The 25,003-nt window shown below is 40.3% G+C and overlaps 1 protein-coding gene across 3 annotated transcripts in view; it reads right to left on the reverse strand.

Annotated features, from left to right (window-relative positions):
• Fbxo11 (F-box protein 11) overlaps positions 1-25,003 on the reverse strand; it is a 79,770-nt gene that overhangs the window by 5,880 nt on the left and 48,887 nt on the right. For 2 of the 3 annotated variants that reach the window (XM_076559223.1, XM_006986483.4), the window contains exons 2-18: positions 22,394-22,518; positions 22,191-22,272; positions 21,057-21,201; positions 18,760-18,889; positions 17,594-17,677; positions 17,221-17,353; positions 15,460-15,566; positions 15,266-15,377; positions 15,072-15,178; positions 14,855-14,992; positions 7,442-7,659; positions 5,452-5,537; positions 4,053-4,147; positions 1,631-1,753; positions 1,433-1,518; positions 344-420; positions 114-257 (exon numbers count right to left, since the gene is read on the reverse strand). In XM_076559223.1, the coding sequence (XP_076415338.1) occupies positions 114-257; positions 344-420; positions 1,433-1,518; positions 1,631-1,753; positions 4,053-4,147; positions 5,452-5,537; positions 7,442-7,659; positions 14,855-14,992; positions 15,072-15,178; positions 15,266-15,377; positions 15,460-15,566; positions 17,221-17,353; positions 17,594-17,677; positions 18,760-18,889; positions 21,057-21,201; positions 22,191-22,272; positions 22,394-22,518 (1,992 nt within the window). The remainder of the gene's footprint in view (positions 1-113; positions 258-343; positions 421-1,432; positions 1,519-1,630; positions 1,754-4,052; positions 4,148-5,451; positions 5,538-7,441; positions 7,660-14,854; positions 14,993-15,071; positions 15,179-15,265; positions 15,378-15,459; positions 15,567-17,220; positions 17,354-17,593; positions 17,678-18,759; positions 18,890-21,056; positions 21,202-22,190; positions 22,273-22,393; positions 22,519-25,003) is intronic. The other variant, XM_076559224.1, reaches the window with a different exon arrangement.

A 25,003-nucleotide genomic window follows, 5' to 3' on the forward strand; every position in this document is an offset into this window, starting at 1 on the left:
AGGAAAAATTCATCCATTTGTAACATTTTAGTTGGCAGTGTCACTGATCATTAAAGATATAGAAGAACAACAGAAAACTGGGTTTTTTACTAATGCAAACTTAACAACAATACCTCGACCCCCATTAAATATACAGATGCCACCATCTCTTCCATCATGGATTTTATTTCTTCTTAGTGTAGGATTACTATCTGTCTTAATCCAGACTCCAGCCATTGCATTGTCAAATATTTCATTGTCTTCTATACAGCCTAGTCCTATAAATGTAAAATTTAGGAACATTATTTAGAAGTCATATTGCTAAAGTTTATTAACACAGAAAAAGATGATGGATTAAACATACCAGAATTATAAACTAGAATTCCACCATTCTGTCCTCCCCAAATTTTGTTTCGTCTAATTTTAGGGTTGCTTCCAGTCCTGTGGGTAAGAAAGAAAGTAATCCCATTTCAATCACTCATTTTTGTTCAATAATTCTTCTTTTATAACTACAAGCAACACTAATCATGACAAGAATTAACTACATAGGGCCAGTGACATGGCTTAGCACCCAACAAACATGGCTGATGGCCAGAAACCACATTTTGGAAGGAGAACCAGGTTGCAAGTTGTTCTCTGAATTCCACATCTGTGCCTTTGCACACATACCTGCTCACATGCACACACAAAATAAAAATCTTTGTAAATAAATGATTAATCCTGTTTTCCCAGAGAACCACACCTTGTATTATTTTGCTATAGATTTTCAATATAGAGCTCTACAACTAAGCTAAACTGAAGTTACATGACTTTACATTTCATACATGAATGAAGTTAAAGGTTGAATTTATAATCTTTAAGACTCCTAGGATTCTTGGGCTAGGCGTGGTAAGTGGTATATACCTTTAATCTCAGAATTTGGGAGGCAGATCTTTGTGGGTTTGAAACCAGCATGATCTACAGAGACACTGTCACAAAAACCAAAGTCAACTACTCCGGAAGACTTAAAATATTAGAAAATGAGATGTAAAAAGTTATTCATGCTGGACATGATGGTGCATGTACTGAATCCCAGCACTAGCACTGTGAAGTCGCAGAGGTAAGCAGATCTCTGTTAGTTCTAGACCAAACTGGTCTACATACCGAGTCATAAGGGTTGTTTAATATACACAGCATAAAAGCAGAAGTTTCTGTTATACAGAATGCTAATGACATGCCAGGCACAGTTAAGAGCAGGTAGCAGCTACTGGTAGTAGCTGAGCTACTCTAGATGGCAGAGCAGTGAAATCAGCTAGCTCTTCTGGTATACGTTATTAACCCCTGACCAAGAAAAGCTACAAGTGCAAAGAGAGTATGAATATACAGAACAGAATAAGGACTGGGGAGTAAATAAGCAATTTTTCAGTCTACATATTTCTACGTCCTTTGCAAAAAAAGCCAAGAAAACATTTACCTTATCTGAACCCCTGAATACATATGATTGTAGATGTCGTTATCTTCTAGCACACCATGTCCATTGTCATAAAAATAAACACCAACCTAAATTTGAAGGGAAAGAAAAAAACAACTCTTTTTCACATGATAACTTTTTAGACAAAACAAAGCAAAACAAACATTAATGACCCAAAGAAGACCAAGGAAGTGATCTTGCCTGCTTGCCACTGTGTATCCGGTTTCTTCTCAGTACTGGTGTGCTGCCAGTTGTCACCCAGACTCCAGCCAGAGTGTTGCTGTAAACTTCATTCTCTTCTATTACACCTTGTCCCTTTTCATGCTGAACAGAAGTTAAACTGGTTACAGTATATACTGTCTATAGCAAAAGCCCTAAGTGTGACCCTCCCCGAAACAGTTCTGCCAACAGCTGCAGGCTTTGTCCTTTTCAGCTAGGTAAGGAAATGAAGACACCTTTTCCTTTTCTAGAGCTGGTAACGGAACCCAGGACTCCCGAGTGTTAGGAATCTCTTCTATCATTCTTTATTGTGTGTGTGCATGACGTGTGAGGGTTTGCACATGTCATGGAGCAGCGGGGTGATCAGAAAACAACTCAGTGGAGTCAGTTTTCCCCTTCTCCCTTTGCATGGCTCTAGGAAGCAAAGTCAGGTGTCTGGGTCACGTGCTCAGCTACGCCACAGGCTTTCCCCTGCCGCACCATCTCACTGTGTCCCAAACTGCCCTTCCTGCTTACACGACCTCAATATATAGTCCAGTTCCAAAAGTAAACCAGGCTGATCTCAGAGATCTACCTGCCTCTGCCTTCTGAGTGCTGGGATTAAAGGTGTGAACAGCCATGCCTGGCCCAACATTGCTTTTTAAACAGTATTTTTAGCTCCTTTTAATATTTGTTTTTAAATTTTATTTTATATGCATTGGTGTTTTGCCTGTATGTCTGTGTGAGGGTATCCGATCTTGGAGCTGTAACCCCAAGTTGCTAGCTACCATGTGATTGCTGGGAATTGAACCCAAGTCCTCTAGAAGAACAGTCAGTGCTCTTAACCCCCTTTTTAAAGACAGACTGTCCTCCAACTTTCAATTTTCCTACCTCACTCTTCCTAAATTGGGTTCATACACCACCATAACATTTTTTAAAAATGTAGATTCTACTTGTGTTTAATCTTCCAAAGTTTTAAAAACATTCTTTATATAGATTTGTACTTTAAAATCTATCACAGTAAGAGGAAAAGTGTTTTTTTAAGAAAGGAACATTTCTAAGATGTGTAACATACTAAAAATGTCTCATTTAGCAAAATTACTACCAACTTCTGCTGTGAAATTTCTCCAAAATGTTAAGGTTTCAATGTTATCAGAAATTTTACCACTGTTAGAAAAAAATTGAAGACCCAGGTGGCCATTTCATTTTAAGGCTCTCATTCTGGGGTGGCAGAAATATTGCTTGTATAGAATTTCAGATTCACCAAGTAGTCACACTAACAAAATTCCAGGTTAACAAAACAGACTGCCAATTAGTTGCTACAATTTTAGAACACACTACTCACTACTCCCAGTAATTCTGCCTTTAAAGGTAGGTGAGATGGCTAAGCCAGTACAGGCACTTGGTTCTGAAGCTTGATTTGAATGTGATGCCTGAGACCCACATGGCAGACAGAAAGAAGCACCTCCTTTACCTGTTTTTGACCTCCCATTTGAGGAGTGGTATGCACCCCCCGCCCAAATAAATTAAAGAAGGTTCTATCTCCTGTGTTACTAAATATCACATCTAGAAGTTATTCATATATACAAAAAAAGAACAAGACTAGTATTTATTGTCTACATACTAAAGGTACAAATTCATAATCCAGAAGTTGAATGTAATCTTCTCAACCCTGCCGGAACCCCTCCCGGGGGTTTTTCTGTTTTCATTTCAGTCAGTTTTAGTATGGAGCAAGGCTAGCCTCAAGTTTATTTTTCCACTTCAGGTATGGATCCCCTACTTGCTCTAGGGATTATTCCTGTCTGACTCCCCAGCGGTGGGATTACAACCACAAGTCATCACACCTTTTTGTTTTTTCAGTGGGTTCTGGAGTTGAACTCACATCCTCACGCTTGAATGGCAAGTGTACTGTCCCCACTGTGCAGCCACCACAGCCACCCCGGCCACCGTGCAGCCCTGTCTCGGCCTGTGATTCTCCCGCCCTAGCTCTGTGCTGGAATTACAGGCCAACATATCCAAGCTGCCCCACTTTTTCTTTCTGTTTTTTAAATGAAAGGGTTGGGACTTTAATAGTATTTTCATATAAGGCTTGAACACAAGAGTTGAGAGGTGCTTAGGAAAATGCACCTAAGAGCATGCCTGTAGGCTTTGTAGTTCTCCTTATTTCCCTATGACCCCATGAGGCAGGTCTCATGTTGTCTAGGCTAACCCTGAATTTGCTTATTCAGCTGACAATTACATCTTGAACTTCTTTCTGGTCCTCCCGCCTCTTCCAAATCCTGGGATTATAGACTTGGGCCACTAGGCCAGGTTTAAGTGGTAGTGGGAACTGAACCTACTCCAGCTAAGCACTCTACCAATGAGGCATCTAGCCATGGGCCTTGATTTCATGCATACATTTACATAACTATATTCATTAACTTACCACATAAATCCCACCATGTTGTCCATCATGAATTTTGTTATGTCGAACAATAGGACAACTGTTTGTCCGAATCTGAATTCCTGCTAAAGCATTGCCTATTTAAAAATAAAATTTACAATATCAATGTTTAGAGCCTGGTACACAGTAAGGATTTTACATCAAGCAATAGTAACGATTCATGTACCAGGATTTTAGTGAGCATTACAAGACAGCACCAAGAAGACTAGAGTGTAAGTAGATGTAAGAATGTTGCAGTTAGGTCAAGCTGGTCGCCAAGGATTCATTTCCAATGTGACTCTGTACTGGTATTTTAGACTCTTCACGCCTGTTTTCTGATTAACAACTAGAGATATTTAATAATACGTGCCACACAGAACTGATGTGAATAGCATGTGTCTGGCACACAGGTATTTAATCGGTTTGCTGAATTAAAGCTTTAGTGAGGAGTACTTCCCTTCTCTACTGAGCTCAAAGTAAATTGAACTTCAACCAACATAGCTTATTATTAGACATTTAGTGAATGTAAAAAAAAAAAAAATCATACCTACTCCTTAAGACAAGGGTCTTATTTCTCTTTTCCTGTGGTATTTGGCACAGTGCCTTGCATATAGAGCACTGAATGTTTAAGTACCGGAGAATAATCTTTGAGAATAATCTTTTTAAAATGACTGGGTTTTTTTTGGTGTGTGTGAGTATTTTGTTCTCATGAATATTTGTATATCATATACACTCTAAATATGGAGTTACAGATGGCTGTAGGTGCTGGGACTTGAACCTGGGTCCTCTCAAGAACAAGTGCTCTTAACCACTGAGCCATCTCTCTAGCCCCTTTATTGAGACTTTAAAGGAACTAGATCAGTCCTCTCACCTAGATAATTTCAGAATCATCTATTACTAACATGAAGAAGTCAGGCTAGTCTTACTGTCATGGCCCCTGCAAAAGAGCAAGAGCCATAGATCAGCACTACACCATGGCTGTGGCCTCCACAAGGCCACAAAGTGATAGTGTGTACAGCAAGTTGAAGCACATCTGGCTCCATGGTACCTCACCAAACACACCAAGTTTATATAGGACATGATCTGGGAAGTATGTGACTTCATACCCTAGTGCACTATGGAATTGCTCAAGATCTCCAAGGACAAGCAGGTACTCACTCAAGTCCATCAAGAAGGTGGGACACACATCCAGAGGAAACAGGAGTTGAGCAATGTACAGGTAGCCATGAGGAGAGTAGAGGCCAAAAACCGAGCCTGCCTCACCTGTCCCCTCCTCATTCAATAAATCTGTATGTGTCCAGTGTACACGTGTACACACACACACACACACACACACACACACACACACACACACACACGACAAGCTAACGTGTAAGTTTTATACAACAAATCATATGCTTACCATAAATGTCATTTCCTTCAATAAGGCCTCTTCCATCACCAAAGATGTAAACTCCTCCTTGATTTCCATTAAATATAGAATTCCCCCTATAATGTGAATTGATTTTTAAAAAATCATATACTTAACAAAGCTGGTTTTAGACAACTATATCATAAGATCATTCATGGCAATTTAAAAAAATCATCTCTAGCTTCTATGGGCCTAAAGTTTGTTAATTTGCAAAACAATGCTGCCTGATTGGGTATTTCTAAATTCTTGTATTATTTAAGATGAAAAAGCATTTATTTATTTATGTTTATTTTGCAGTGCTAAGCTAATCTAGGACCTTCTATATTGCTGGGTAAGCTCTGAGCTCTATCAGCAGATCCCAAATAATGTTCTTTTTGCTGTTTTGATTGGTTTTAGTTTTTCAAATAGTCTCACTATGCAGATAGGTTGGCCCTAAACTTGTGGAGCTTTTCCACTCTCTGAATCCCAAGTGATGGTAATATAGGTGTTTGCCACCAGACCCAACTCCAAAATAGTTTTTTTAAACATTTCCTTTAGCTGGCTGAGAAACGTGATGAATATTAGAAATATTTTTTTCATAAAGCCAACAAACAACTTTAATTAAAACTAAATCAGCTAGGCATGCTAGTACAAGCCTTGAATCCCAATACCAGGAGGCAAAAGCAGGTGGACTCTATAAGGCCAGCCTGGTCTACATAAAATTTGAGGTCAGCCAAATATACAAGGAGACCAGAGACCCCATTTAATAAACCAAACAAATAACCTTTATGCTCTGATTAAATTATAATAGCTCTGTACTATAGGACTGACCAATGATGCTACAGAGTGAGATCCAGGACAGGCTCCAAAACTACACAGAGAAACAACAACAACAGACTTGCTTTACATTTGCTTGCTTTCTTACTGTGACCAGAGTGGGCAAAAGACTTAGATATTCTTAGTCTCTTTGTCCTAGGATCTTTCAGAGAATCACCTTCCTCAGTTACACTATTTGCTGTCTTTCATTGAGAGAGAGAGAAAACGGACAAAGGCATGTTCTAAGAAGGTTACAGACCTATTTAATTACCTATAACATGGGTCATGAATAACCTGTGTTAACACCCTGTAAGTATGTGTTTTGCCTACATGTGTGTCTGTTGTGAGCTGCCATGTAGGTGTTGGAACTTGAATCTGGGTCTTCTAGGAGAACAGCCAATGCTATAACCACTGAGCCATCTCTCCAGCACTATGGTGATATTTTATTTGTACTGAAATGTGATTTTAATTTTATGTTAATAAATAAAGTTGCCCTGGGGTCAGAGCTATTAGAGCCATAGCAAGAGCGTGATGGTTAGAAGAGCTAGGTAGATTTCTGTGTGTTCAGGGATACAGCCAGTATTGGAGACATATGCCTTTAAGACCTGGAGGGCGGTACTTACAGGCAGTGATGAGGCAGTCATGTGGTTGGGTTTAGAACCAATGAGAAGGCAGAACAGAAAGACTATTTAAACACAGACAAACAGGAAGTAGCTCTCTCTCTCTCTCTCTCTCTCTCTCTCTCTCTCTCTCTCTCTCTCTCTCTCTCTCTCTCGGAAGCTAGGAGCACTGCAGGAGGTAAGATATTATCTCTGAGCTCTGACCTCTCGGGCTTTCTCTTTTACATTGGCTCTGTGTTTCTTATTTTAAAAAGACGATTGGTTACATCTACACAGCACCACACACACAAAAAAATATTTTAAGCTAGGTGGCAGTGGCTCACACCTTTAATCTCAGCACTCAGGAGGCAGAGGCAGGCAGATCTCTGTGAGTTCGAGGCCAGCCTGGTCTACAGAGTGAGTTCCAGGACAGCCAGGACACAGAGAAGTCCTGCCCCCAAACCCTCCTACATCCCCCAATCCCCACACCAAACAATAAAATGAAAAATAATGTTTAAGAGTTGAAGTTCAGCCTCTTTTCTCAGAAAAAAAAAAAAAAAATCCTGTATCTATAATTATACAAATACCTTATTGTTGGGTCACTATTTGAGGTAATCCATACACCTGCGAAGTTGTTTGCATAGATTTTATTCTCGATAAATTGTCCTCTTCCTTTTTCATGGACATATATTCCTCCGGTCTGCCCGTGGTGGATCTCACAGCGGACCACCGTGGGGTTAGCATAGGCTTTCACTTCGAAGCCCGCTATCCTGTTTCTGTGTATGTTGCAGCTTTCAAAGTAACCCTGGAAAAAAAAGAGTTAAAATCTATATGTAAAGGCTACTTTCTAAATGGAAATGAAAAATACACATGAGAGTTCAAATGGCAATACAGCAACAATATGAACTGTCTTAATTATTGTAAATACATTCAATGGTAGAAAAGAATTACTTAATTGTTAATGTCCTTTAACAAAAGGCTAAAGTCATTAAAGAAAATATATGATGATTGTCTTAAAAAAAAAAATCTACAGCCGGGCGGTGGTGGCGCATGCCTTTAATCCCAGCACTCGGGAGGCAGAGCCAGGAGGATCTCTGTGAGTTCGAGGCCGGCCTGGACTACAGAGTGAAATCCAAGACAGGCACCAATACTATACAGAGAAACCCTGTCTCGAAAAACCAAAAAAAGAAAAAAAGAAATGCATCTGTTTTTAGATACAACTCCAGTATAAACATAAAGTGCTTCAGGAAAGCCAAACTGTAAAATGAATTTGTACAGAACACTGTTTTGTAACATAAAACCACAAAAGCCCTAATTATAGTTTTTGATGTAAAAATCATCTTTATTACCACAAAGAAAAAAGTACAAGAGACTCACATGAGGCCTCTCCAAATTAAAAAAAAAAAAAAAAACCCAAAGTACAGTGGTGCACGCTTTTAATTCCAGACCTCAGAAGAATAAGGCAGGAGGATCTTGAGTTCAAAGCCAGCCTATGCTACATAGTGAAATACTGCCTTTAAGTAAATAAGTAAAACTGGAGGAAAGAGAAAACAAAAAAGGCTGTTTTCATTGAAATCACCATCCATAACCCAAATTATAATTTATAAAACATCGGCCAAATGTTGCATACTCTGAATAAAGAAACACTAAACTAATGCTACCTCGGAATGTTCTTGGAATACAGTTCTCCTCAAAGTAATGAATGTTCCTGAACTGAGTAGATAGCTATTGAACTTATAAAATCTAATGGTACTCCAATCTGAAGACAGTTTGTCTTTCTCAAACTCCCACTGGCCGGTAGTAAGACCTTAAGGTTGGGCTGGAGAAATGGCTGGGCAGCTAAGAGCACTGGCTGCTCCTCTAAAGGCTTCATGTTTGATTCTCAGCACCAACATGGTGGCTTACAGCTGTAAGGGGATCTAACACCCTCTTCTGGGCTCCATGGGCACCGCACACATGTGGTACAGACATACATGTAACTGAAATGAAGGGGAGTGTTTAGGGAAATGAGCTGCTGATCCTGTTCACAGGTAGAGTGCTCCTCTCTCGTGTGTGCACAAAAACCAACCCAACCCAAAAATATCAAAACCAAACAACACTTCTCTTCCCAAGACCAAGCCCTCCAGATATGTGGGACCTTCAGGCAGCTGTGTTTAGAGGCACAGTCTCTGGAAAGTGACTGCACTAGCCAGGCCCACCAAGCGGAGCGTCTACAACCGAACACAGGCTGCTTGATAAGAAAAGGCAAAGAGGAGGGTAGAAACATTCATGGTTTGGGGCCACATTATACTCTGGGTCATTTTGGATTTCTGCTCCCAAGAAGGCTGACACCAAATGTAGCAACTTTATCCCGGGTCAGAACCCTGAGTGAGAAACAAGCTTCTGCTATAACAGACTGTGTAATTATGTTCCCAGCAACATAAAGCAGGCTACTATAAGCAGGATAAATGGACAAATAGGAGAGGAAGATGAGTAATACTTTTATCCAAGTATTATTTTGTTGTTTTAGCTTTTTTATTTATTTATGTTTTTAGGGGCATGGCTGGCCCTTGAACTTGAGACGGGTATGTACCCCAGTCGCCTGAGAGCTCGGGTTAAAGGTATGCATCACCATTCCCACAACCTACAGTGATAGTTAACAGAAACAATTTATGCTTAAAATGTAAATCTGAAGTAGGAAACTAAGAAGTGATTCTTTCTGGGTAGTAGTAGTGCACGCCTTTAATCCCAACACTCTGTTTGAGGCTAGCCTGGTTTACAAAGTTGAGTTCCAGGACAGCCAGGATTATTATACAGAAAAGCCCTGTCTCCCAAAAAACAAACAAACAAACAAACCCCAAACCAAAATAACCTTATACTTCCAGGGGTTTGAGCACAGCTCAGCAGCAGTGCAGCCATTCAGCATGTCTGAGGCCTCGAGTTCGTACCCCAGACCACCAACACCCAAATGTAAAACTCCAGCACTTGGAAAGTCGGAAAAAAAAAAAAAATTCAGGCATCTTAGGTCATCCTTGGCTATATAGTGAGTTCGAGGCCAGTTTGGGATACATGAGAATTATTTCAAACAAACAAACTGTCCTCTGACTTACACATGCTCGCGCACATACACACACTCTCTGTAGCGCATCTATACTGTGCACAAACACAATAATAAATAAATTTAGGCTTCCTATTTAAAGTGGTGAGAAATAAAAGGGTGAAAGCCAAATTTAGGCAATACAGACTCAATCTATCACGGGTTAAGTTCAGAATTTGGAAGAAATGTTTTGGAATTCTATTAACGATTTGACACCTCTCCTTAACCATTATCTTACAAAAAGGAACAGTCTTCAAACTGGGCATGGAGATGCACACTTTTCATTCTAATTCCATTGTGCAGATTTTGCATGTTCAAGGCCAACCTGGTCTCTATGGAGATTCTAGACAAACAATAAGTTAACATTCTTCAATGCACTGAATATAGGGCAAAAGGGAAAACACCCTCAAATTGTGAACATCATCACTGATTTGAAGGCATGAAGGAATTATTCTTCTTTATTCTTTTTTAAAAGTCTGTTTGTATGCCTGTGCTGCACAAACAACCATCTCCTTTTTTGAGGCAGGGTCTCTCACTGGGACCCGTGTCTAGTCTGGCTGGTCAGAGCCCCCAGGGTCCTCTGCCTCTTCTTCCTCAGGACTGAGATTACCTAGCATGGGTCACCAGATCACCACTACACCTGCTTTATTTAAAAATTAAAACAAAGTCACTGGGATCATGCTCACTCCTCAGGCCTGCCCAGCAAGTGCTGCTCACCACCATCTGAGCCACCTCACGGCCTGAAGAGGAGCGCTGACCGGGGCGGCTCTGGGAGAGGAACAAAGGCCCCCACTTTCTGATGCTGGGGAAAACCCCAGGGTTTCACGTGTTCTACCACTTAAATCCCAGCCCCAGAACCCTAGCTTTTGAAAGATAAATGCTAAAGTATTTACACAATAATGCGGTCTGGATTTTATTAATCCCAGTAATGCTCAGTTCTGTTTCCAAACAATCCAGAATGTAAGGAAAGGAACAGTGTAAACACGGAGGCGGTGAGAACCAAAACTGGTCCGAGAGCTCGGTGGGCACATCAGGATGTTACATTATTTTCCCTAACTCTGAGTATTTTACAATTGTTTCATTTAAAAAATAAAAACCACAAAATAAAGAACCAGAATCCTACAAAACAATGAAGGGACTGCAGATTCCAGAAAGTCACACCACTTTGCAGACTCAGCTAAGTTCAAAAGTAACCAACAGGTATTTTCAAGGGGCAGAAATCCAAACTCCAAACCTTTAGGTTCTTCTAAGAATGAAGGAAGGGGGGAAAAAAGGCTAGCTGACAAACCCAGACACATATCAAGAATGAACCAGAATGTAAAATTCAGGAATGGGGAGTCATGGGACATGGGGAGAATATGATAAACAAATACAAGTAAATACAAAGCAGCAACTGTAAGAACACCAATGTTTTCAGCATTTACAAAAGAATTTATAAGGTTGGAGAGACAGCTCATCCATTAAGAGCACCGGCTGTTCCTGCAGAGGACACGAGTTCAATTCCCAGCACCCACGTGGTGGCTCACAGCTGTCTGTAACTCCAATTCCAGAGGAGGATGCCCTCTTCTGTGAGCATTGCACATGTGATACACAAGGACAAAACACCTATATACATTAAAAAGTGGGGGGGGGGGGGGGCTAGGCATGTTGGTGTACCACTTTAATCACAGTGCTCAGGAGGCAGAGGCAGGCGGATTTCTATGAGTTTAAGGGCCAGCCTGGTCTACAGAGTGAGTTTCGAGCCGGCCAGGGCTAGTGAGGCCGTCTCAAAAAACCAAACCAAACAAAATTCCCAAAAAGATGATAGGATGAAGCTATAGTTGAAAAGTTTATTTTTTTTTTTCAAAATAGGGGAGCTCAAACATGCAACTAACAATGACAAACTCCGAAGTTGTAGCAAAACTTTTCATTAATCTTTCTATTTTCTTTTAAGCCAAAGTTTAGACAAACATTTTTTTTAAAGTAAAAAATAGAAAATCTTTAGGGCTTTTGTATGTGTCAGGTAAATTAAGCACACACATGTGCAGTGGTAGTAAGCACATGTTTGCGTACAAATGTGTAGGCTAGAGTCACTATGGGTTTTTCCTCAATTTATGTCACGTTTTTACAGAAAAAAGATGTGTTTTGATTATGTGTATCAGTGTGGGGCATGTACACTTGAGCGCAGGTGCTCTTGGAAGCCGGCATTGGGTCTCTCTGGGGCTGGGAAGCCAGCTGTGAGAGCAGAATACACTCACCTAACTCAGAGCTCCCAGATTCGGACAGACTGGCTGCCCAGTGAGCCTCTGCCTCCCCAGGACTGGGATTACAGGCAGTAATGCAGGGCACGGTTTTAGATGGGCTTCAGGGGTCCAAACTCAGGCTTGTGCAGCATGCACTTTACACACTGAACCGTCGCCCCAGCCCGTAACATCTCTTGTGACTCTTTTTAGGAAAGTAGGGATTTGAATTCTAGGAATGCAATAGACACAGAAAAGGATGGCTTCAAAAAGGAACACTAAATATGAATGTATTTAAAGGTAAGTGACAGCCCAGGAGGTGGTTTACATGTTTATTGTGATGTTCTTCAGAGCGCTATAGACAAGTTACCTGGAATAGGATGTGACCAACAATTATGAGCTGCCAACAAGACAACAGAACTAGACTGGAGGAGCACAGCTCCAAAGGATTTTAGATTGTGTCACTGTATTCAAACAAACCCAAAGATATGATGGCAAAGATACACTGCTTTTCCCTCACAAATTTGATTATTTAGAAAACCTCTCATTAACCCTAATGGAACTATCAATCAATTTAAAATGCTGTTATAATACTTGTAAACCCAAATATGTAAACACCTCAAAACCCTGCCTAACTAAAGTGAGCTTTAGTAACTATCACCATAGATACTTTATAAATGAGGAGCTTGTACTCAGGCTAAATTACCTTTGTACCTCTAATCATTTGTGAATGAGACACAAGTATTCATAAATATGATACTTGAATTGTATATACCTTCTGGACACAGCCTGAAGAAAATACAGGCAAAACTATCAGCATACAGTTCCATTACAAAATGAAGAAGTCTATTTAGGACTTAGGAAGTTGTTCTCCCTTGGAGAGACATATTGGACTTATTACCAATATGTCTCTCCAAGGGAGAACAACTTCCTAATAGTCTTGTTTCAATGTCCTTGGTATAATTATCCAAACCCCTCTCTCATCTGTCAGTAAAAGAGCTACATTATTCAGTAAAACTTTTATCTCTTTTTCTAGTTAGGGAGCTGCTATGAGGCGCAGGCTGGCCTCAACGACGTGACCCTCCTGTTCTTCCTCCTGAGTACTGACACAGTGTGCCCCACTCTACCCTCCCCGTTCTACTTTTCTTTCTTTTCTTCCCAAGACAGGGTTTCTCTGTGTAACCCTGGTTGTCCTGGAACTTGCTCTGTAGACCAGGCTGTCCTTGAACTCACAGAGATCAGCCTGCCTCTGCCTCCCGAGTGGCCTCTACTTTTATTTCTTATATACAGACTCCAGCCACAGCCTGAATTATAAGTGGATCAGTTTTCTCAGACTATAGTGGTAAAATGGGTAAACTGATCTAGGAATTTAGCTTCTGACCTAAACTCTTTAGGACTAATCAGCATTTGAAAAATGTCACTCATCATGGCTTAATTCATCTGGGATCTGTATTAGGGTTTCAGGTATAAGCAAAGACAATTTTTCTTTGCCATAGACAATATGTATCTATGAACCCAATGTTCTTAGGTAGTTTAATTAATACATAACAGTAATCAAATCTCAACATAGTCACCACTTTTCTCCAATTTCTCTGCTGCCTACAATAATACAAAATGTTGGCAATGCTGCCTGAGAACCTGAACCTTACCTCAAAAAAACCAGACACTAATCAAAAGCACATCTCAATGAGTGTCTCTGTAAGTATCTGCCGCTGTTGTTGTCTACTGAACACACAGCCTTGACCTGCTTGGAACTTGCTATATGGCCCAGGCTGCTCTTCAAACTCGTGGTGGTCCTCCTGCTTCCACAGTGTTGGGATTACAGGCATGTGCCATTACATCAGTCTGCTGTTAACACTATTTTGGAATAATGACCTTAGAGAACTCAAAAGTCAAGTCTAGAAAATTATGTAAAATAAAGAGCCAAATTTAGATGCTCAGCAATTTCTGCCTGTTTTAGAACTGATATCCTGTTATTTATATTGGCTGTGAATTTATGAAAGTTGAGAGATGGTTCTGTGGGTTTTTCTTCTTCCCTAGCTCTCTTCTCATGTATCCAAGGTTGGCCTTCACTCCAGAACCCCTGCTTCTGCCTTGGAAGGCTGGGATGATGGGATGTTGGTCGACGGTATACCCTGCCTAACAATTTTTTTTTAGAAATAAAATGGAAACCAAATTAGCGGTGAGAGGCTGGGTAGAACCCTTGCCTACTATTACTACCCATGCCCCAGGTTTGACCCCAACACCGCTCCTACAAACAAACCTACACAACTGAGACTGTTTCCAAAGTCAACACATCACAGACAAGCTGTAGTAGACTCACTCTGCTGCTGATCAAAACTGCTTTTCTTTGGCCTCATTTTTGGAAATCCTTATTGTACTTGATGTGGGCACAGAAATTCACATTCACAGACACACACACACACACACCCTCAACAACAAAAAAACCCATAGGTTCCCATTTGCTTTTTACCTGCATTCAGACTTGAGAACTAATCACTGGACTAAACTTCAAAGAGCACATCAATCCTTGATGCACTCTATCACAAACATATTTTCTGGGCACATGAATTTATAGAATGAATACTGTATGACTTTAAGAAGATAATGATACTCTTCAACTCAAATAATCTGATGAAAAATAATGCTGATGTATAAAATGTTAATTGGCAGAGCCAGCTTTTTATCTTAAAAATAAACCTTACCATGCCATGATCGAATGTGAACACACCAACATCACGTCCATGATGAATGTGATTCCGTCTAATAATTGGATTTCCATGATTTTTAACCCAAATCCCAGCTAATGCATTATTAGAAATTTCATTATCTTCATATATTCCCTACAACAATGAGAAACAAACATTAGTGCAGTTTCAAAAAAATTAATTAAAAAAAAAAAAGTCCAAACTACAAAAATACCTGTGCATGATCTGTAATATAAAGTCCAACATTTTCACAGTCACTGATGTTACAATGCTTGATAGTGGGACATGCTCCTTGACCACTAACACATACTGCAGAACCAACTATAAGAAAAATTATTTATTCATTAAAAACCTACTGAGGGACAAGACAATGGCTCCATTTTATACAAAACATAAAGAAGCACAAACCTGTACATGTACTTCGGATGATACAGTGATCAATAATAGGGCTACAGTTAACTGTGATCTCTAAGCAGTGGTGTGCATTGTGGTGCTGAGCAGATTTGTCATCAGGGTTGAACTGAAAAGTAGAAATTGTAATTGAAATAACAGCTACTGCATTACCTAATTCAAAAAATATTTCAAGACGAAAAATGTCTTACTCTTATTGTCATATATCCAACATAAGCATCTTCAGAACCTTCCATAAAAACAAAAGTTGAATCTCTAGTGTTTTCAATGATAACTTTGTCTGCAACTTTCCCAGGCGCTGTAGAAGACATTTGAAGCACACAGCTTTATTCTATTCAACCAGTGAGGTGTTTGTGCAGAGAATACCCCCCAAGGCAAGCCCTCAGTGTCTGGCTCAGGACAGCCTCAAATTCAAGGTCCTCCCAATTCCTTTTCCCAAGTGCTCAGGACACGCCTACATCACCATGTCCAGCTGAGAGGGGACTTTAAAAAAACATTAGTTAGTATTGGACTGGAGAAATAGCTCAGTGGTTAAGAGTACTTCATGCTCTTCTAGAGGACCTAAGTTCAATTCCCAGTTCCCACACCAGGTGGCTCACAACTGCCTGTGACTCCAGCTCCAGGGATCTGGCCCTCCCTTCTGTACTCCATACACACATGCTCTTTACTCAAACACACACATATGAATTCATGAATTAAAAAAATATCAATATTAAGCAGCAAGACTAATAGTGATCTTTTAGTTATATGCTTCATTAGTATTTATGACAAATAATCATATCTATTTGAGATACTGTTTGATTAACACTACACCCAAACTCATGTATAGTAATCCTTCTGGTAAGATTCAACTATAAACAGTGTAACTAGCAAATGCAGTGCGTACTAAGAAATAAAAAGTCACCACCAGCAGCAGCGGCAGAAGCAGCAGCCCAGGGGGGAGAAAAGATCTCTTCTTTCAATTAATTTTCAATGGGGACCTCAGCTTTTAAAGTTCTAAGTTTAAAGCTAAAAGAAGCAAAGCTTCTCCCTTTTTGGAGGGTGGTAGTGCTGTTGTTAGGGCTTGAACAGGTCCTCATACATGCTAGACAAACACTATACTCTCCACCCCCCTCTTCTTTATGATGGAGATGGAAGGAAGCAGAGGGGTTAACGTGCTCTACCAATTGCATTCCCCAAAAAAGAAAATCAAAGATGGAGTCAAATCTTGAAATAACTCGTTAGTATTTTAAATAAAACCCTTATTGCATTTAGTGTTAGAAACTTGACCAGTACACAAAACATTTAAAATCTATAATTTGTTTCTTTAAAAATCCAGCAATGGGTGCTAGAGATAGGGAGATGGCTCAGTGGTTAAAAGCCCTCGCAGGTGACTTGGGTCCAGGTCCCAGCACTCACATGGAGGCTCACACCCATTTCTAACTAGCTTCAGAGGATCGGATGGCCTCTTCTGACCTCTGCAGGCACCAGGTATGTGCGTGGTGCACACATATACACACATACAGGAACATACAAAATAAAATAAATAAATCTAAATATGAAATAGCACAGCAATAAAAACATAAGCTTTGGTGTTAGGGAGGTAACTCAGTGGTAGACACTTGCAGAATGAGTATACGCAAGGTCTGGAGTTTGAGCCCCAGCAGAAAACAAAAACAAAAAACAAAAAAACCCAAACAACCCAGCATCCTTGTTTTCAAAGGAAAAATCACGTAACTATGTTTTCTCTTTCACTGAGTAACTGACAGCAACTGGAAGAACCAGTGACATCAAAACACACACATCTGTAACGCTAACCTTTCTTGCCTTCGCTTCCCTGGCATATAGAGTATTCAAAGTATCTTCACTGCTGTGCTTTCCTACCATTAAGATATGTTAACAAAGGTAAAGTGGACTTTAAGTCACTAGCACTAAAACCCCAATACGTAAATTAAAGAATATGAACAAAATACCTGCACCAATCATAGTGATTGGAGATTCAATATATATCCATTCATCAGTATAGATTCCAGAATGAACAAAGATAAGCCCATCAAAATGTGCTTCCTGTACTCCACCAAGGGCATCTTCAATAGTATCATAATACTAGAAAAAAATAAATAAAAGTATCAGTACAGAACAGTTGCTAGCATACAGAACAGAAAGCTACCATCTAAAGTCATAAAAATACAAACGAGATAGGACTAGGCCTGTTCGCAGTAGCGCAGAACAGATGTCACTTACAATGGAACGGGCGACAAGGGGGGAGGTCAACAGAAACACATTCTATTTGAAAACACTGCAACAAAACCCCACATGCCAATTAAAAGATAAAAACAAACATACCAACATATTTTCTCTTCCTTTGTATCTTGCAGGGTTACTATAGAAATGTTCCGCAAATCCCGGCTTTACATGTGCACCTTTATACTGAGATGTCAAAAACAAGACAAACATTGTCTACTGTCATAGAAACAGAGCATTTTAAGTCAATGGACCAGTGTAACATTTACTAAATATAAAACAATTCTCAACTATCCCAACTAATTTTCAGTCATACAGTAGAATGAAGCTATTCATTACTACCTAGTAAGATGGGCCGACTTTCAATTTTGCCACTACTATTATTTGGGGCTACAGAATTCTTTGAGATGGGAGCTGTCCCCTGAAGCAAAGGCTGTTCAGTAACATCTGAAACCTCTACCACACTTGATACCAAAGGTAAGTGCCCTCTTCTGCTCTGACAAAGCGTCTCAAGACGGCCACATGTTCCCTGACATCTGAGAAAACAATCACCCCTAGCTGGGAACCACTCAGAATGGACTATAAGAAAATTGAAATATGAAGGGTGTGGTGTGGCGTATGCCTTTAAATCCCAGCACAAGTGGAGGTAGAGACAGGTGGATCTTTGAGAGTTCTAGGTCAGCCAGGATGACACAGCAAGACCCCAGTTAAAAAAACAAGGAAAGTAAGGTCTTATATGGAATTTTAAAATGACTGAAACCTACTAATCTATGTACAAATGTAAGCAGATACATTGGAATCATAACTGTTTATGCTACTGATGCTTTCTGCTGTTTACATTTTCTTCCCTTTGAGACAGTCTTACTATGTGACAGAGGCTGCCCTTCGATTTAGGATCCTTCTGCCTCAGCGTCCTGAGCATTGGGATTTCAGGTGTGTGCATGCACCACTGTGTCCAGTTCACAATCTATTCTTGAATACATTTATTTATTTAATTAAAAGCTCTAATGTATAATTGTGTGTGGGTATGTGTATGTGAGTGCAGTTGGCTCAGTAGTCCAGAAGAGGGCACCAGATCCCCTGGAGCTGGAGTTACAGGAAGCTGTGAGCTGCCTAAGTGGGTACTAGGATTCAAACTCAGGTCCTTTAGAAAAGTAGTACATACTCTAACTCCTGAACCATCTCTCTAGTTCTGGATTTATTTAACTTTTATAAAGAAGTGTATTTACAGATACATAACATAAATCTGTATTTTCTGTATTTCATACCAACTGCTGAAAACTCTCTTTCCATGGATTTGGATGTTCGTATTCTTCTGGATTAATCTGGTAGAATTTACCAGGTTCAGGATGCATCATAGGGCGGGTATATTCAAATACTTCCATATATAATCGTTTCCTGAAGGGAAAAAGGGAATTAAAAGATTTTCTTATAAAAATACTCTCTAGATTAATAAAATATTAAATGTTATATGAATGACCAAAATTTCAATAAGGACAGATGACTTAAATATCAAAATATAGAAATCAATTCCTGAGATGGTACTGGTGGCACAGGGCTTCTGTGTTGTCCAGGCTGGCTCCAAACTCCTGGGCTCAAGGGAACCTCCTGCCTTCTTACCCTTCTGAGTAGCTGGGACCACTGTGCAGACAAAATACCTTCCTTTTTTTCCTTTCAAGACAGGGTCTACAGTGTAGCCCTGGATGTCCTGGAACTCACTCTGTAGACCAGGCTGGCCTGAACGAAAGATCTACCTGCCTCTGCCTCCCAAGTGCTGGGATTTAAAACATGTGCCACTACACCTAGCTGACAAAGTGTAATTTAAAAATTATTAATTTAAAAAAGCCGGCAGTGGTGACACATGCCTTTAATTCCAGTACTCAGGAGGCAGAGGCAGGCAGATCTGTGTGAGTGCGAGGCCAGCCTGGTCTACAGAGTGAGCTCCAGGACAGCCAATGCTGCTGCTACACAGGGAAATTCAGTCTCAAAACACCAAAAGAAGATCCTGCTTACACTCTCTCCTCCCCCGCACCATAAAACACAGCATAAAAGATAGTATATAGCTTCAATGCATTCGTTATTGATGGTTTGATGTATTTTCCTTCCAGTCGTTTTATCTATAGATCATTCGTTTACTTTGATTAATCAGCATAAAGCATTTTTTAAAAGGGTTTACAAATTTGATTTATTGTTGTGTGGGTTGGAGGGAGTGTGCACATGCCATGTACATGTGGAGGTCAAAGACAATTTGTGGGAGCCAGCTCCCTCCTTCCACCACGTGGTTCTGGAGATCAAATGCAGCGGTGCAGCTTGGTGGTAAGCGCCTTCCCGTCTGCACCTTACCCTGCTCAGTTCACTTTTTGTTTCGTATCCTTTCCTTTGGTTTTTACTTCTTTCTTTTGGACAGAGTCACATGTAACCTCACTTTTCCTAGGTAGCTGGGGAACTGAGTCTCTTGCTTCTACCACCCAAGTGCTAAAATTACAGGGGTGCACAACACCTGGCTTTTTCTAAAGTCAGAGTCACTGTTAGCGATTGATCTCAATCTTCCACCAGACATTACACAGTTCACTCATTTCTTTCTTCTTGCAGAAGATGTGCTGGTGTGACTGACTAGCATGAGTTTTGTATGTACACCAGAGTGGTGCTGGAACCCAACAAGGTCCTCTGAGAGGGGAGTGAGCATTGTAGCCCTTCCCTCATTTCCTTACTGCTGGAAGGAAATGACCTCCAGTTCCCTACTCATTAACTACATGTTGTTAGGAAAAAGTGTGCAAAAGTGAAAAATTTTGATAGATAGAATGAATGACTGGGCCAAAGGGAATGTGTATTTAAAGTTTATAAATATAATTATTTTTCAGGTCTCGGTCGGTCTCTCTCTCTCTCTCTCTCTCTCTCTCTCTCTCTCTCTCTCTCTCTCTCTCACTGAACTATGAGATTTAAGGAATTATTTTAAATTACACTTGGATTCCTTCCCCCCCTTTTTCAGCTTTTGACACAGTTTTCCCATGTAGCCTTGGCTGTCCTGGAACTCTCTCTGTAGACCAGGCTGGCCAGGCAGTAGTAGCTCATGCCTTTAATCCCAGCACTCAGGAGGCAGAGGCAGGCAGATCTCTGTGAGCATCTTTCCTGACCCTGGTACTTAAATCTATACCAAAATATCTTTGTTAAATCCTAACTGCTTCATTAAAGGGGGAAAAAGGTAAAATGAAATGAGTTAGGTGTGGTGGCATATACCTGCATCCCAGGCTGGAAGAGGAGGACCAGGAGTGCAAGGGCAGCCTCAGCTACACAAGATTCTGTCTTCAACACCCCACCAGACTCCACAAATAAAACGTTTCCTCTCAAATCACTCAACTGTTATCAACTTGTAAATAGCAGAAACAACTTCATTTACTGCTCTATAAATATTTCTTGGATTGACAAGTCACATTTACGATATTCAGGTAACAGAATTTACAAACATTTTAATTTTAACTACTTAGCTGTAACTAGAAATTTACACTTATACTTGTCATTTTAGGTATCACATACTATATTTCAAGATAACAAGGTGTTCACTTACCACAAAATTGGATCATTAGCAAGTTCACTGAAGCGTTTACACACACAAGCGGCTCTACAAAGATCCTGTTCCAGCAAATAAGAGAAGATTTTTAAAACTACTTCATCTGGCAGTTTCTCCTGAAGATATTGTTCAGCAGGTGCTGCTAAAAAGAGATTAACAAACAAAATGTAAACAATTCATTATCAAGCAGTGACTTCCTCATTAAAGAATATTTTAATCTAACAAATAGCTTGTATTTTTTGATGAGTTATATTTTCCTTTTATCTTACATATATGTGTACACGTACACACACACACACACACACACACACACACACACACACACACACACACACACACAATGGTTTTTGTTTGTTTTATGTTAAAGGCAGTCTTGAAAAATTTCCTAGGCTGGCCTTGAACTCACTAACTTAGGCAGGCACTTAATTTTCCAACCCTCTAACACCACACATGCCCTTATCAGCCTCCGAAGTAGCTTGGGTTTATGGCTATACCACTTGGCCTGGCTATTTAAAAAAAAAAAAAGTACTTTTAAATACAAATAAGACAGGGGCTGGAGAGATGGCTTAGCATTTAAGAGTTGGTACTGCTCTTGCAGAGGACCCATGTTTGGTTCTCAGCACCCATAACCAGAAGCTCACAACTCCTGGAAATCCAGCTCCAGGAAATCTGATGCCTTCTTCTAGCCTCTTCAGGCAATTTTAATACCCTCCCCACAGAAACACACACACCCATAATTAAAAAAATAAAATAAAATAAACCTTAAAAAAAAGTCAAAGAGGGAAAGGCTAGGGTCCTAGTATATTTTTAATAGTAGCTACTCTTAACATATTCAGATAATATTTAATTTAAATTTTTGGCATCAAATTTATTCATTCATTCACCCATTCACCCATTCATTCATTCATTCATTCATTCATTCATTCATTCATTCATTCATGTATGTCTCTTATGTAGCCTTGGCTGTCCTGGAAACCTCTATGTAGACCAGGATGGCTTTGAACTCACAGTGATCCACCTGCTTCTGCCTCTTGAGTGCTGGAATTAAGGGCATGTGCCACTATTTGTGGGCTCAAATGTAAGTTTTTAAAACTCACTGTTTCTTACTCCTTAGCTTTCCATTCAAAATACCTGACAGATCTTGTGACTTCCCAGACACTCTTGCACGCTTTGCTCGATGACCAAAGTTTTCTGTAGTTGAAGTTGAGGCACCCTTCAAAACCAGAGAGAAAATTCATCAATCAAATATTTCTATACTATATAATTACCTCTCAAAAACTGTGCTCCCCTCCCCCCCAATTCTCTCATTACAAAAACCATTACAATGAACTGACCTCCATACTGTTCTTTGTAGGACACGCTGTTCTTTTTGGCAAAAGAGTTTTTCTACGAAGTTGGTATGGACTATTTTGTGCACCAGGACCTGATTCTTCTGCAACCATATCTGCAGGAACATCATCTGTAAAAGATAAAAGAAAAATGATACCCATCTTTTTAATAAAAATTTCAGGGGCTGGGGAAATGGCTCAGTGGTCAGGAGCACTGGCTGCTCTTCCAGAGGACCCAGGTTCAATTCCCAGTACCTACATGACAGCTTACAAGACAGCTGTAAAATAAAATAAAAGTTGAATAAATTTAAAAAAAATTCAAATTTGGCAAGAGAAAAGAGCAACCCAATTTTTGTGGAATTCCAGCCAACTGGATGACTATCTGACAGATGTTAGACGTCTTATAAAGCTTGGAACACACTAAAAAAGAAAGGGAAAGAAAGTGAAGAGACACCAAGTCAAGGAGAGGAGCAGGATCGAACAGTGAGGTGAGGTCAGCAGACTGGCAGGGGTGCCATCACAAAGCAGAGACGGGGAGGCGTCACCTCTGAAAGGAGGTAGGCCAGTAGTGTGTACGAGACACAACTAGGGTGGGAAGGATACCCCAGAGGGTGGTCCGAGATCTGGTGCCAGAGATTAAGAACATGAAATCTGCCGGGCGGTGGTGGCGCACGCCTTTAATCCCAGCACTCGGGAGGCAGAGGCAGGCGGATCTCTGTGAGTTCGAGGCCAGCCTGGGCTACCAAGTGAGTCCCAGGAAAGGCGCAAAGCTACACAGAGAAACCCTGTCTCGAAAAACCAAAAAAAAAAAAAAGAACATGAAATCTGCCAGGAGGGGGAAGGGAGAGGCTGAGTCTCACACAGCGGAGGTGATGGCAGAGACGGATTACATGTAACAACAGAGTGACATGATGGCCAAATATAGGATAATGGAAGCCATATTTCTGTTCAACGAAACAGCTATAAATACAAAATCAGAAAGCACGGGTAAGCCCTTTGATAAGGCTAAGACTGGAGTTAAAGGTACAAAGTGTGAACTCATGATTTTCAACCACAGACATAGAAATACAGATGTAAATATTTAGATGTTCGTGGAAAAAGTGCTTATCATCCTTAGCTCTCTCCACATCTGAGAATACGAAGCTTCTCAAAGTAATGAGCATGACTAATATTTGGATCTTGCTTCTGAATAACATTTTTAATAAAAGGAAGTTTTCATACTCAGTGGAAAAATGATAGATCCCAGGGCTCGGGCAGGAAAAGTACAAAATAAGCCTAGAATATCTCGTGGCAGAACGAAAGTACTCAAGAATGACGAGGTCATATAAAGTAAGGTAGAAGTGAGTTTGAAAAGGCAAAATTATGCTGGAGCATGGAAAGTAGTAACCAAAGCAAAGGCATACTCCACAAATTGACACTGATATAAATACACTGAAGAGTATGATGACAAGTACTTCAAGTTATCCCTAGAGATTAAGGAGGGAAACAGGATGCCAACTGTGTTGAGAGCTCCAAGTTAACGTCATTAAGAAGACAAACTGAAACTGCCCCACCCAATAGCATCTAACAGAATTTCTATGATATCCCTTACAAAGATGCATAACATGAATTGAATTATGAAGAATCAAACAAGCCCAAATTTGCTCTACGAAGTAAAATGGTTTCTGTTAAAACAGAACGAAAAGGTTGTTCCGTAGGATTCGAAGAGAAAGGACAACTCAACGCAACCCGTGGCTCTTGTGCGAAGAACACAACCTTCCCACCCCCACCAACTACTGAAACCTGGAAACCTAGAGACTGGAAAGCAGGATGCGTTTGTGTTAACTCCATACTTCTTTAGGAGAGTCTTGTTTGTAGGACACAGATACTCACTAGGTAGGATAGAAAAAGGTGATTTAACGTTGAAAGGACTGGGGACCTCTCTACAGCTCATTCTCTAAGTTTGGATTAAAAAAAAAAAATCTTAAAAATTTCAATCCAAACAAGTCAAAACAAGATAGACAGGAAAAAATGACTGCAATACATTACAAAGGGGCAATTTGTTCACAAATCAATACATGATTTATAATGGTCCACAATCACGTGGTGGTACATAAGATGTAGACAGACAGTTCTAAACTAAGGAAATACAAATAAAAACAACAGTAAGAGATGGGCGGTGGTGGCGCATGCCTTTAATCCCAGCACTCGGGAGGCAGAGCCAGGCGGATCTCTGTGAGTTCGAGGCCAGCCTGGGCTACAGAGGGAGAGCCAGGACAGGCTCCAAAGCTACACAGAGAAACCCTGCCTCAAAAAAACCAAAAACAACAACAACAACAACAAAAAAAAAAGTAAGATAAATGAATAAATATAACACATGCACACACACACATACAGAATTTCAAGACAGGGTTTCTCTGTGTAGTCCAGGCTGTCCTGGAACTCACTCTGTAGACCAGGCTGGCCTTGAACTCAGAGATCTACCTGCCTCTGCCTAAAGATGTGCTTCTGCCACCACCCAGCTGATAATTTTTGTTTATCTACCACATTACCAAAACCACAAAAGACAATTTGCATACTAGAGCCATCAAGGCTAAGAGGAAAGACTCTTCACTGCTTTCTGAAGGCAGTGTGGCA

This window comes from Peromyscus maniculatus, chromosome 22 (genome assembly GCF_049852395.1).
Source record: "Peromyscus maniculatus bairdii isolate BWxNUB_F1_BW_parent chromosome 22, HU_Pman_BW_mat_3.1, whole genome shotgun sequence".
Taxonomy (NCBI): Eukaryota; Metazoa; Chordata; class Mammalia; order Rodentia; family Cricetidae; genus Peromyscus; species Peromyscus maniculatus.